The sequence below is a fragment of the Scardinius erythrophthalmus genome (genome assembly GCF_964197995.2).
Source record: "Scardinius erythrophthalmus genome assembly, chromosome: 10".
Lineage (NCBI taxonomy): Eukaryota > Metazoa > Chordata > Actinopteri > Cypriniformes > Leuciscidae > Scardinius > Scardinius erythrophthalmus.
Window position 1 is genome coordinate 226,237 of NC_138230.1, and position 14,587 is coordinate 240,823.

The 14,587-nt window shown below is 46.5% G+C and overlaps 1 protein-coding gene across 1 annotated transcript in view; it reads right to left on the reverse strand.

Moving 5' to 3' along the window:
• The window catches only part of cfap69 (cilia and flagella associated protein 69), a 29,305-nt gene that overhangs the window by 8,043 nt on the left and 6,675 nt on the right, over window positions 1-14,587 (reverse strand). The window contains exons 6-15 of the mRNA XM_081376180.1: window positions 8,053-8,151; window positions 7,811-7,963; window positions 7,526-7,703; window positions 7,044-7,167; window positions 6,920-6,968; window positions 6,720-6,841; window positions 6,277-6,499; window positions 2,467-2,631; window positions 1,951-2,066; window positions 1,748-1,866 (exon numbers count right to left, since the gene is read on the reverse strand). Coding sequence (XP_081232306.1) covers window positions 1,748-1,866; window positions 1,951-2,066; window positions 2,467-2,631; window positions 6,277-6,499; window positions 6,720-6,841; window positions 6,920-6,968; window positions 7,044-7,167; window positions 7,526-7,703; window positions 7,811-7,963; window positions 8,053-8,151 — 1,348 coding nt within the window. The remainder of the gene's footprint in view (window positions 1-1,747; window positions 1,867-1,950; window positions 2,067-2,466; window positions 2,632-6,276; window positions 6,500-6,719; window positions 6,842-6,919; window positions 6,969-7,043; window positions 7,168-7,525; window positions 7,704-7,810; window positions 7,964-8,052; window positions 8,152-14,587) is intronic.

Genomic DNA, 14,587 nt, shown 5'->3' on the forward strand with positions numbered 1-14,587 from the left:
GGAAGGTTCTCATGCCTGATTGGTGGAAAACTGGAGACATGGCTGTTCTTCTGGAAGGTTCTCAGGCCTGATTGGTGGAAAACTGGAGACATGGCTGTTCTTCTGGAAGGTTCTCAGGCCTGATTGGTGGAGAGCTGCAGATATGGCTATTCTTCTGGAAGGTTCTCAGGCCTGATTGGTGGAGAGCTGCAGATATGGCTGTTCTTCTGGAAGGTTCTCGGGCCTGATTGGTGGAAAACTGGAGACATGGTTGTTCTTTTGGAAGGTTCTCATGCCTAAATGGTGGAGAGCTGCAGATATGGTTGTTCTTCTGGAAGGTTCTCATGCCTGATTGGTGGAGAGCTGGAGAGATGGTTGTTCTTCTGGAAGGTTCTCATGCCTGATTGGTGGAGAGCTGCAGATATGGCTGTTCTTCTGAAAGGTTCTCGGGCCTGATTGGTGGAAAACTGGAGACATGGTTGTTCTTTTGGAAGGTTCTCATGCCTAAATGGTGGAGAGCTGCAGACATGGTTGTTCTTTTGGAAGGTTCTCATGCCTAAATGGTGGAAAACTGGAGACATGGCTGTTCTTCTGGAAGGTTCTCAGGCCTGATTGGTGGAGAGCTGCAGATATGGCTGTTCTTCTGGAAGGTTCTCGGGCCTGATTTGTGGAAAACTGGAGACATGGTTGTTCTTTTGGAAGGTTCTCATGCCTAAATGGTGGAGAGCTGCAGAGATGGTTGTTCTTCTTTCCACAGAGAAACACTGGAACTCTGTCAGAGGGACCATCGGGTTCTGGGTCTCCTCCCTGACTGAGGCCCTTCTACCCAGATCGCTCAGCTCTAGGAAGAGTCCTGGTGGTTCCACACTACTTCCATTTATGGATGATGGAGGCCACTGTGCTTCTGGAAGGTTCTCAGGCCTGATTGGTGGAGAGCTGCAGATATGGCTGTTCTTCTGGAAGGTTCTCGGGCCTGATTTGTGGAAAACTGGAGACATGGTTGTTCTTTTGGAAGGTTCTCATGCCTAAATGGTGGAGAGCTGCAGAGATGGTTGTTCTTCTTTCCACAGAGAAACACTGGAACTCTGTCAGAGGGACCATCGGGTTCTGGGTCTCCTCCCTGACTGAGGCCCTTCTACCCAGATCGCTCAGCTCTAGGAAGAGTCCTGGTGGTTCCACACTACTTCCATTTATGGATGATGGAGGCCACTGTGCTCATTGGGACCTTCTATGCTGCAGAAATGTGTCTGTACCCTTCCCCAGATCTGGGCCTCGACACAATCCTGTCTCGGAGCTCTACAGACAATTCCTTGGACATCATGGCTTGGTTTGTGCTCTGACATGCACTGTTAACTGTGGGACCTTATATAGACAGGTGTGTGCCTTTCCAAATCATGTCCAATCAACTGAGTTTACCACAGGTGGACTCCAATCCAGTTGTAGAAACATCTCAAGGATGGTCAGTGGAAACAGAATGCACTTGAGCCCAATTTTGAGTGTCATGGCAAAGGTTGTGAATACTTATGTACATGTGATTTTTTTTGTTTTTTATTTTTAATACATTTGCAAAGATTTTAAACAAACTTCTTACACGTTGTCATTAATGGGTGTTGTTTGTAGAATTTTGAGGAACATAATTGATTTAATCTATTTTGAAATAAAGCTGTAGCATTACAAAATGTGGAAAAAGTGAAGTGCTGTGAATACTTTCCGGATGCGAGTCATTCCCAGTGAGTTTCCCATAGAGAAATAAACACGCAAGTCTCACCAAACGCAGTCGACGGTGGACAGCAGCAGTTTATTATGACCCAAACCACTGAAGATCAGAGCGGCATCCAAACTCAAATACTGAATAAGAATCTCCACACCGTCACTGCCGAACAACTCCTGAACACACAGGTATACTCGTTTAACCCGTGCTAGTTAAGTGTTAAGTGCTAGTCTATATGATATAAGCGTGATGTGTCTCACCTTCCTGTGCATGTCTCCCTCACAGAGGACAGTAAGAATGAACTGGGAGTCGATCTGAATCTCCAGAGACACGGCATCCTCGACCTCCGGTCTCCCTATGAACCAGCGCAGCGTCCCTAACACACACACACACACACACACACACAGAGTTAAAGCTGATTTATACTTCTGCGTCGGACCTACGCCGGAGCCTCTAAGCTGTAGGCAACGCGTTGGTTTTCATTTATACTTCTGCGTCGTTGTCCGCGTTGACGCGCACAGAGGGAGCATGTGAAACCCGAGGGAGCGGTCCTGGCAGACCAATCACAGCACTTGTGTCCGCGTAGAGTTGACGTGTTGTTACATTTTTGGAGAGGTGCACATCAGGGTATGCCGAAGGGTATGCGCGCTACACACAGCCTACAACGTAGCAACGGCGTAAGTTCGACGCAGAAGTATAAATTGGGCTTTAGTCTTCAGTATTTCAGCAGTGAGTGCTGTGATACACCACACACACTCTCTCTCACAGACACTCACCCAGAAACTGCCCGATCGCCCCCTGATCGCACAGATCCTGCCGGAGCGCCTCGAGGTCCAGGGAAACCATGGATCTGAGCACTCGGACACAGTACCTCATCTGGGCCTTCTTCCCGCCCCGCCCACCGCTGCCATGGAAACTGTGGCCCCGCCCACTGAAGGAGTCTGACCACAGAACCATGAAGAGACCGATCAGCACAAAGTACATCTTTTCAGTATCTGTACTGAATCAGAGTATTTATAATCATCGAAACATGAACGACACATCGCGTTTGAGCCCGACTGGGGAGAAAGGTGCTGTAATAATGTAAAATATGTGAAAAATAATGTTTTTTGTGAACAATCAAGCATGAAAGCATATTCCAGTACACCCTAAAACAAAATCAAGACTTTGTAAAAGGGCATAAAGGACCCCTAATGTGGACATAGATAGTCAAGTCAAGTCAAGTCAAGTATATTTGTATAGCGCTTTTCACAATACAGATTGTATCAAAGCAGCTTCACAGTATTAAATTAAAATAATACAACAAGGTTTGTTTCTAGTGGAATTTATTGATTGATAAAATTAAATTAAATATCCCCAAAATATCCCCAACTGAGCAAGCCAAAGGCAACAGTGGCAAGGAACCGAAAAACTCCATCAGGTGACCTAATGGAGAAAAAAAAAACCTTGGGAGAACCCAGGCTCAGTCGGGGGCCAGTTCTCCTCTGGCGTTAATGAACTAGAGGCCGGATTGTAGTTTGAACTGTAAGATTAAAAATATTATATGAATGCCTGGCTGAAGAGATGCGTCTTTAATCTAGTTTTAAACTGGGAGAGCGAGTCTGAGCAACGAACAGTATCAGGAAGACTATTCCAGAGTTTTGGAGCTAAATGTGAAAATGCTCTCCCTCCTTTGGTTGATCTGGATTTCCTAGGTATGACCAAAAGCCTTGAATTTAGTGATCTTAAAGAGCGCGATGGATTATAGGGCGATAGAAGATCCGTTAAATAGACTGGAGCTAAGCCGTTTAGGGCTTTATAAGTCAGTAGCAATACCTTGTAATTAATACGGAACTTTATAGGTAACCAATGTAGTGATGATAAAATCGGTGTTATATGATCATATTTTCTTGATCTAGTAAGAACTCTAGTGGCTGCATTTTGGACTAACTGTAGCTTGTTTATTGAGGATGCAGGACAACCAGCTAATAAAGCATTACAGTAATCTAGTCTCGAGGTCATGAATGCATGAACTAGCTTTTCTACATCAGAAACTGATAGCATGTTACGTAGCTTAGCAATGTTTCTAAGGTGGAAAAAGGCTGTTTTTGTAACATATGAAATATGATTTTCAAAAGACAGGTTGCAATCTAGTATAACACCCAGGTCTTTTACTGTAGAGGATAAAGTAACAGGACATCCTACTATGTTAAAGTTGTATTGTAAGAGGTTTTGTGGGCGTTTTTTTGAACCGATAAGTATTACCTCTGTCTTGTCTGGATTTAATAAAAGAAAATTGCGCGTCATCCAATCTTTTATATCTTTAACACACTCTGTCAATTTGGATAATTTAGCGTTTTCATCCGGCCGTGATGAAATATGTATTTGAGTGTCATCAGCATAACAATGGAAACTAATTCCATGTTTCCTTATAATATTTCCAAGTGGCATCATATATATTGAGAATAATAGAGGGCCCAACACAGATCCCTGCGGCACTCCATAGTTTACTGGAGTTATGATCGATTTTTCTCCGTTTAAATAGACAAAATGGTAGCGGTCAGATAAGTATGATCTGAACCAGCTTAATGCTTGTCCTTGAACACCAGTATAATTTTGTAGTCGATCTAAGAGTATTGTGTGATCTATAGTATCGAACGCAGCACTAAGATCAAGTAAAACTAGTATTGAGATACAGCCTTGGTCAGAAGCTAAAAGTAAATCATTTGTGATTTTAACGAGCGCAGTTTCAGTGCTATGGTGCGGCCTGAACCCAGACTGAAACTTTTCATAGATGTCATTTTCTTGCAAGAAAGAGCACAATTGAGCAGACACAACTTTTTCTAATATTTTAGACATAGGTTTGAGATGAGTCTATAATTTGCTAGGTTATTATGATCTAATTGTGGTTTCTTATTCAGTTATTCTTTTATAACTGCCAATTTAAATGTTCTTGGAACATGACCTAAAGATATAGATGAGTTAATAATATTGAGGAGAGGCTCTTCCACTACAGGTAACACTTCTTTCAGTAGTTTAGTTGGTATAGGATCTAATAAACATGTTGTTGTTTTAGATGAAGTGATACGTTTATTTAACTCTTTTTGTTCAATAGTTGTAAACAGTGATGGGAATAACGGCGTTATAAATAAACGGCGTTACTAACGGCGTTATTTTTTTCAGTAACGAGTAATCAAACTAATTACTGTTTCCGCCGTTACAACGCCGTTACCGTTATTGTCAATAAAATGCGGCATTACTATAAGCTCACTGAAGTGGTTTTCATCCGAGTAGGCTCTCTCTCAGCCATAGGAGCTGCAAAGTTTTTTCTCTGGTGTGTGTGTTTGAGGCATCCGGTCAAAAGCGAGGCGAACGCCGCGAGCGCGCTGACAGTGCGCGAGAGAAACCGAGTCGAGTGTGTCCGAGAAAATGCTCGACAGTGCGCGAGAGAGACGGAGAAAGCGCTCGATAGTGCGCGAGAGAGACCGAATGTGTCCGAGCAGTATACATTATTTATAAATAATTTACACATTTCAGCATTAGAATAATCTCTGCAGCATATTGGTATCATATGCAATGTTTTAATTAGTTTATATAACAAACTCCAAAATAACCTGCAGGGAGCGTTCAAAGAAAACATCTTTGTTTGACCAGTTGAGAACACGACTAGAATTTGGCTAAAATAACCACTGATGATGACGTTCTCTGTAGGATATAAAAATAAACCCCCAAAAGATTATATTTTATTATTATTCTTTATGTACATTGTTCAGTATTAGAGAACTTTTTGTTAAACTTACTACTGGGAGGGAGAAAATACTTCAAGTAGGCTATACAGAATGTCTAACAGTTGTAAAGGTGTGTGAGTTTTATCATTTTAATTATATGCACTAGTGTATGTGTATGTATATTTTTTATTACTATTTATTTATTTTTGGTATATTTCTTAAGAAGCATAATTTATTTGACTTATTTGTTGGCCAGTTGTGGTCTGTGCAATAAATATTAAGAGTTCTAAACCATCTATTGTGTTCTGTTGTTCCACTATAGTAATGATAATATTTTAATATTTAAGTTAATAGGTGTCTCTCACATTGTCCCATAGCAACATTAAAATAGTGTAGATTAGTGTACAATGTTTTGTAATAATAAGATGTTACATTTAATGTCCATTTCATCGATTTAACATTTCACATTGCAGGTATCCAAGACATTTCTTATATTTAAACTTTTTTTTTTTTTTTAAGTAACGCAATAGTTAATTTTCCTGGTAATTAGTTACTTTTGTAATGATGTAATTCAGTTACTAACGCAGTTACTTTTTGTGAGAAGTAACTAGTAACTATTAACTAATTACTTTTTTAAACTAATTTCTGTTTTAATAACAATTAGATTTTTTCTAGATCCAGCAGTAGATTTATTATTTGATCTCACTAAACGAGGAATAGACACAGTTTCTATGCAATGTTCTACACTAACATTTATATCAATTAAGTTGGTGCAGCAGAGACTGTAATTTGGACTTTTGGTTACTAGTCAAACGGTATTTAACATTTTATATATCTATTTAAAGATAGCTTAGTGTGCTGGCAGTGATGGTGCGGTACCTTCCTGAAGACACCAGTCGAGCAGCAGCAGCAGGAGTGTGTTCCCCTGACACGTCATGTAGTCGTCCAGCATCAGAGGAGCCAGAGAGCTCAGACACGCCAGCGCCTGGAGCTGCAGTTCCTCCTGCTGGCTAGGGGTCCAACTGCACCTGCTCCGGGGCTCCGGGGACCGGGGCTTAATCAGGAGCATCAGGCCCAGCATCACCCGGCCCTCCCTAAACAGCTGCTCACCACACACACACACACACAAGCACACACACGCGTGCACTGAAGGGACAGGCTTCAAGAGCTCACACGAAAATGGCCTGTCGTTCCCATTGCATGGAGAAGAGCATTGTGCGCATTCTGCTAAACATCTCTCTCTGTGCTCCACAGAAGAAGAAAAGCCATACAGGTTTAAATGATTGTGAGCTGTTGTGTAATCCATGCTAACATCATCTCACCTGCAGGGCAGCCAGATCTCTCGACAGGACAACGATCACATTCAACAAGAGCTTCTTCATCTCGAAGTCCTCGTGGTTGAAGGACAGCTTGAGGTTTCGCACCAGAGGATTGTGGCTCTTCACTGAGAAACACGAGTTCACAGATCTTCATTCAAGGTCACGGAGCTGAACGAACGCTAATGAAATACACCAATACTTACGCTCAGGGAACGTGACAATCAGCGTGAGATGCTTGACAAACCCGCTCTCCTGAAACACACAGAGAGCTCGTGAAGAAGAGCGTGAGCGTTGTGGAGTTTACGGCAGTGAGGACGATGGACTCACGATCAGAGGAGCGTTCGGGTTCGATGCGATCAGAGACAGCAGCACTAGCAGGTCGTTCCTCAGCTGACGATCATAATGCCGGAATCCGTTGAGAAGCTGATTGAGAAATGCTTCCTTCAAAGATCTGCCATGCAGAAGAGAAAACACAGGATTGTTTAGAGGCGGCGTTCAGGTTCTCATGTGCTCGTTAATATCTGACCTTGACCTGACGAGAGAACGTTCATGCTCAGCTCATACTCGACCCCAAAATCAAAAGGAAAAACATTAGAAAAAGAGGCATTTTCATGACAGTGACATTTTTACAGCCCACCGTGAAATCCCTATTACTGTCAAGCCAAAGAACTCACACTTTTAATTTATGCTGGTTGTAAATCATTGTATTACAGTCATTTACTTTCTTTGTACTTGTGCTGTTACGATGATGAACATTTATGCCCTTCAGTAACTCTTGATGAACGTTGGTCATGTGATGATCGACTCACGCGATGCAGTCGGGGTTGCTGAGCTGGGCCGTCACCTCTTCCCGAGAACCGTTCTCCAGAAGGTTCCACAGGATCTCCGAGCAGCGGAACAGAACTGGTCCGGACGGGTCACACTCACTCATGTGGAAGCAGATCTTCTGCGCAGCCTGAACTCTCAGCATTAAACTACAGTTCACCTCTGCCAACACACACCAGCACGTGTTTCATTCAGGTTTCAGACCTACAGATCTCTGGTGTGTGTGTGTGTGTGTGTGTGTGTGTGTGTGTGTGTGTGTGTGTGGTCACCTGACGTCCTGGAAAGGATCTGCAGGGTCTGAAGGAGACGCAGTTTGACTGACAGCTGGTTCTCCATCAGGGCCAGTGACATGACGAGGGTCTCGGCCAGACCACTGCGCTCCACCGTCAGCCCTCGGTAGTCCACATGCGTGGGATAGACACCTGACACACACACACACACACACACATGAAAAACACCACCCCTAAACCTGAACGTTTGCACACTTGAAGAGCTCAGTCACGCCACCCACCGTCAGAGCAGTGTGTGTGTATGCTGTGGCTGTAGAAGGATATAACAGAAGCGCAGATCTGCTGTCTGACCTCCGGCAACGGGATCCTCATCAGATAACCTGCCGTCACACACCATTATCACTCAATCTATCATACATGCATCAATAATCCGGATTTACCCAATGATGGGGTAACATATCAACACATAAATGAGAAATTATTCTTTGCATAAAGAAATCAAAGTATATATTAGCATTGTGACATTCAGCATAGTAAACCCTTCAAAATATTTTACTTATAAAAGTTTACATTTTTGCGCTTTTATTAATCATTATATATTGTGATTCTCATTACTGTCATACAGTTCTTTGTTTTACTCTATCAATCAAAAGCCTGGATCTGAAGCAGCACAATGGTTTTCAACATTGACAATAATCAGAAAAGTTTCTTGAGCAGCAAATCATCACATTAGAATGATTTCCTTTTAGTGTGCTTTATTATCGAGGACCACTTCTTCAGGCGTGGTGTGGGATACGATGACGATGCTGGCACGTCTATCTCCTGCCCGTATTGATTCCATCCTCACAGCCGTGAGCAAGATAAAGCTAGGCCTGTCGCTCACTGTCAAACAGTTTCAAGACTGTTAGGTCTGATGGCAACCTTCTGGCCTGCTGTACACAAGACCTTTCCAGGGGTGGCTCAAGACCAGGGGGCTCCCTGAGGGCCGACCCGTTCTGCATGGTCAGGGTTATGCACAGGTGCTTTGTGCACTGGGGATGTGGAAGAAGCCTTGGATCCTGTCCCGGGTCCTGTGCTGGGAGCTGTTCACACCAAACGCAAATTTAATTATTTGCGCGAGTAGATTACATACAAAGTTAATGCAAAGACGTGAAATGACGCGAATTAGGCGACACAGTTGCAGCAAACGTTCGATATTCGCCTCAATCGCGTCAAATCAGTTAACAGCTTATTGACAAGTCCGTGCACTGGGCACCTGTCAATTATCCTCAAGTAGCGCTGGAAACGGCTGTCATTCAGGATCAGTTCCCAGGTTTCAGGATCAGTACCTGGAGTAGACGAGTAACGTGATGCAAATATACGCTTTGCTTTTGGTGTGAACATACCATAACACATAAGGATGCTTCCCTCACAGGCTGGGGATCACTCATGGAGGCTCACTCATGAAGGCTCACTCATGGAGACTCACTCATGAAGGCTCACTCATGGAGGCTCACTCATGAAGGCTCACTCATGGAGGCTCACTCATGGAGGCTCACTCATGGAGACTCACTCATGGAGACTCACTCATGAAGGCTCACTCATGGAGACTCACTCATGAAGGCTCACTCATGGAGGCTCACTCATGAAGGCTCACTCATGGAGGCTCACTCATGGAGGCTCACTCATGGAGACTCACTCATGAAGGCTCACTCATGGAGGCTCACTCATGAAGGCTCACTCATGGAGGCTCACTCATGGAGGCTCACTCATGGAGACTCACTCATGGAGACTCACTCATGGAGGCTCACTCATGGAGACTCACTCATGAAGGCTCACTCATGGAGGCTCACTCATGAAGGCTCACTCATGAAGGCTCACTCATGGAGGCTCACTCATGGAGACTCACTCATGAAGGCTCACTCATGAAGGCTCACTCATGAAGGCTCACTCATGGAGGCTCACTCATGGAGACTCACTCATGGAGACTCACTCATGGAGACTCACTCATGGAGGCTCACTCATGAAGGCTCACTCATGGAGGCTCACTCATGGAGGCTCACTCATGAAGGCTCACTCATGGAGGCTCACTCATGAAGGCTCACTCATGGAGACTCACTCATGGAGACTCACTCATGGAGGCTCACTCATGAAGGCTCACTCATGGAGGCTCACTCATGGAGGCTCACTCATGGAGACTCACTCATGGAGACTCACTCATGGAGACTCACTCATGGAGGCTCACTCATGGAGACTCACTCATGAAGGCTCACTCATGGAGGCTCACTCATGAAGGCTCACTCATGAAGGCTCACTCATGGAGGCTCACTCATGGAGACTCACTCATGAAGGCTCACTCATGAAGGCTCACTCATGAAGGCTCACTCATGGAGGCTCACTCATGGAGGCTCACTCATGGAGGCTCACTCATGGAGACTCACTCATGGAGGCTCACTCATGGAGACTCACTCATAGAGACTCACTCATGGAGACTCACTCATGGAGACTCACTCATGGAGACTCACTCATGGAGACTCACTCATGGAGACTCACTCATGGAGACTCACTCATGGAGGCTCACTCATGGAGGCTCACTCATGGAGGCTCACTCATGAAGGCTCACTCATGAAGGCTCACTCATGGAGACTCACTCATGGAGACTCCCTCATAGAGACTCACTCATGGAGGCTCACTCATGGAGGCTCACTCATGGAGACTCACTCATGAAGGCTCACTCATGGAGGCTCACTCATGAAGGCTCACTCATGAAGGCTCACTCATGGAGGCTCACTCATGGAGACTCACTCATGAAGGCTCACTCATGAAGGCTCACTCATGAAGGCTCACTCATGGAGGCTCACTCATGGAGACTCACTCATGGAGACTCACTCATGGAGACTCACTCATGGAGACTCACTCATGAAGGCTCACTCATGGAGGCTCACTCATGGAGACTCACTCATGGAGACTCACTCATGAAGGCTCACTCATAGAGACTCACTCATGGAGGCTCACTCATGAAGGCTCACTCATGGAGGCTCACTCATGGAGGCTCACTCATGGAGACTCACTCATGAAGGCTCACTCATGGAGACTCACTCATGGAGGCTCACTCATGAAGGCTCACTCATGGAGGCTCACTCATGAAGGCTCACTCATGGAGGCTCACTCATGGAGGCTCACTCATGAAGGCTCACTCATGGAGGCTCACTCATGAAGGCTCACTCATGGAGACTCACTCATGGAGACTCACTCATGGAGGCTCACTCATGAAGGCTCACTCATGGAGGCTCACTCATGAAGGCTCACTCATGGAGGCTCACTCATGGAGGCTCACTCATGGAGACTCACTCATGGAGACTCACTCATGGAGACTCACTCATGGAGACTCACTCATGAAGGCTCACTCATGGAGGCTCACTCATGGAGGCTCACTCATGAAGGCTCACTCATGGAGGCTCACTCATGAAGGCTCACTCATGGAGACTCACTCATGGAGACTCACTCATGAAGGCTCACTCATGGAGGCTCACTCATGGAGACTCACTCATGGAGGCTCACTCATGAAGGCTCACTCATGGAGACTCACTCATGAAGGCTCACTCATGGAGGCTCACTCATGAGGGCTCACTCATGAAGGCTCACTCATGAAGGCTTACTCATGAAGGCTCACTCATGAAGGCTCACTCATGAAGGCTCACTCATGGAGGCTCACTCATGAAGGCTCACTCATGGAGACTCACTCATGGAGACTCACTCATGAAGGCTCACTCATGGAGGCTCACTCATGGAGGCTCACTCATGGAGACTCACTCATGGAGGCTCACTCATGGAGACTCACTCATGGAGGCTCACTCATGGAGGCTCACTCATGGAGGCTCACTCATGGAGGCTCACTCATGGAGACTCACTCATGAAGGCTCACTCATGAAGGCTCACTCATGGAGACTCACTCATGGAGACTCACTCATGGAGGCTCACTCATGGAGACTCACTCATGAAGGCTCACTCATGGAGGCTCACTCATGAAGGCTCACTCATGAAGGCTCACTCATGAAGGCTCACTCATGGAGGCTCACTCATGGAGGCTCACTCATGGAGACTCACTCATGGAGACTCACTCATGGAGGCTCACTCATGGAGACTCACTCATGAAGGCTCACTCATGAAGGCTCACTCATGGAGACTCACTCATGGAGACTCACTCATGGAGACTCACTCATGGAGACTCACTCATGGAGGCTCACTCATGGAGACTCACTCATGGAGACTCACTCATGGAGGCTCACTCAAGAAGGCTCACTCATGAAGGCTCACTCATGGAGGATCACTCATGGAGACTCACTCATGGAGACTCACTCATGAAGGCTCACTCATGAAGGCTCACTCATGGAGGCTCACTCATGGAGACTCACTCATGGAGACTCACTCATGGAGGCTCACTCATGGAGGCTCACTCATGGAGGCTCACTCATGAAGGCTCACTCATGAAGGCTCACTCATGGAGACTCACTCATGGAGACTCCCTCATAGAGACTCACTCATGGAGGCTCACTCATGGAGGCTCACTCATGGAGGCTCACTCATGAAGGCACACTCATGGAGACTCACTCATAGAGACTCACTCATGGAGACTCACTCATGGAGGCTCACTCATGGAGACTCACTCATGGAGGCTCACTCATGGAGGCTCACTCATGGAGACTCACTCATGGAGGCTCACTCATGGAGACTCACTCATGGAGACTCACTCATAGAGACTCACTCATGGAGACTCACTCATGGAGGCTCACTCATGGAGGCTCACTCATGAAGGCTCACTCATGGAGGCTCACTCATGAAGGCTCACTCATGGAGACTCACTCATGGAGGCTCACTCATGGAGGCTCACTCATGGAGGCTCACTCATGGAGACTCACTCATGGAGGCTCACTCATGGAGACTCACTCATAGAGACTCACTCATGGAGACTCACTCATGGAGACTCACTCATGGAGACTCACTCATGGAGACTCACTCATGGAGACTCACTCATGGAGACTCACTCATGGAGGCTCACTCATGGAGGCTCACTCATGGAGGCTCACTCATGAAGGCTCACTCATGAAGGCTCACTCATGGAGACTCACTCATGGAGACTCCCTCATAGAGACTCACTCATGGAGGCTCACTCATGGAGGCTCACTCATGGAGACTCACTCATGAAGGCTCACTCATGGAGGCTCACTCATGAAGGCTCACTCATGAAGGCTCACTCATGGAGGCTCACTCATGGAGACTCACTCATGAAGGCTCACTCATGAAGGCTCACTCATGAAGGCTCACTCATGGAGGCTCACTCATGGAGACTCACTCATGGAGACTCACTCATGGAGACTCACTCATGGAGACTCACTCATGAAGGCTCACTCATGGAGGCTCACTCATGGAGACTCACTCATGGAGACTCACTCATGAAGGCTCACTCATAGAGACTCACTCATGGAGGCTCACTCATGAAGGCTCACTCATGGAGGCTCACTCATGGAGGCTCACTCATGGAGACTCACTCATGAAGGCTCACTCATGGAGACTCACTCATGGAGGCTCACTCATGAAGGCTCACTCATGGAGGCTCACTCATGAAGGCTCACTCATGGAGGCTCACTCATGGAGGCTCACTCATGAAGGCTCACTCATGGAGGCTCACTCATGAAGGCTCACTCATGGAGACTCACTCATGGAGACTCACTCATGGAGGCTCACTCATGAAGGCTCACTCATGGAGGCTCACTCATGAAGGCTCACTCATGGAGGCTCACTCATGGAGGCTCACTCATGGAGACTCACTCATGGAGACTCACTCATGGAGACTCACTCATGGAGACTCACTCATGAAGGCTCACTCATGGAGGCTCACTCATGGAGGCTCACTCATGAAGGCTCACTCATGGAGGCTCACTCATGAAGGCTCACTCATGGAGACTCACTCATGGAGACTCACTCATGAAGGCTCACTCATGGAGGCTCACTCATGGAGACTCACTCATGGAGGCTCACTCATGAAGGCTCACTCATGGAGACTCACTCATGAAGGCTCACTCATGGAGGCTCACTCATGAGGGCTCACTCATGAAGGCTCACTCATGAAGGCTTACTCATGAAGGCTCACTCATGAAGGCTCACTCATGAAGGCTCACTCATGGAGGCTCACTCATGAAGGCTCACTCATGGAGACTCACTCATGGAGACTCACTCATGAAGGCTCACTCATGGAGGCTCACTCATGGAGGCTCACTCATGGAGACTCACTCATGGAGGCTCACTCATGGAGACTCACTCATGGAGGCTCACTCATGGAGGCTCACTCATGGAGGCTCACTCATGGAGGCTCACTCATGGAGACTCACTCATGAAGGCTCACTCATGAAGGCTCACTCATGGAGACTCACTCATGGAGACTCACTCATGGAGGCTCACTCATGGAGACTCACTCATGAAGGCTCACTCATGGAGGCTCACTCATGAAGGCTCACTCATGAAGGCTCACTCATGAAGGCTCACTCATGGAGGCTCACTCATGGAGGCTCACTCATGGAGACTCACTCATGGAGACTCACTCATGGAGGCTCACTCATGGAGACTCACTCATGAAGGCTCACTCATGAAGGCTCACTCATGGAGACTCACTCATGGAGACTCACTCATGGAGACTCACTCATGGAGACTCACTCATGGAGGCTCACTCATGGAGACTCACTCATGGAGACTCACTCATGGAGGCTCACTCAAGAAGGCTCACTCATGAAGGCTCACTCATGGAGGATCACTCATGGAGACTCACTCATGGAGACTCAC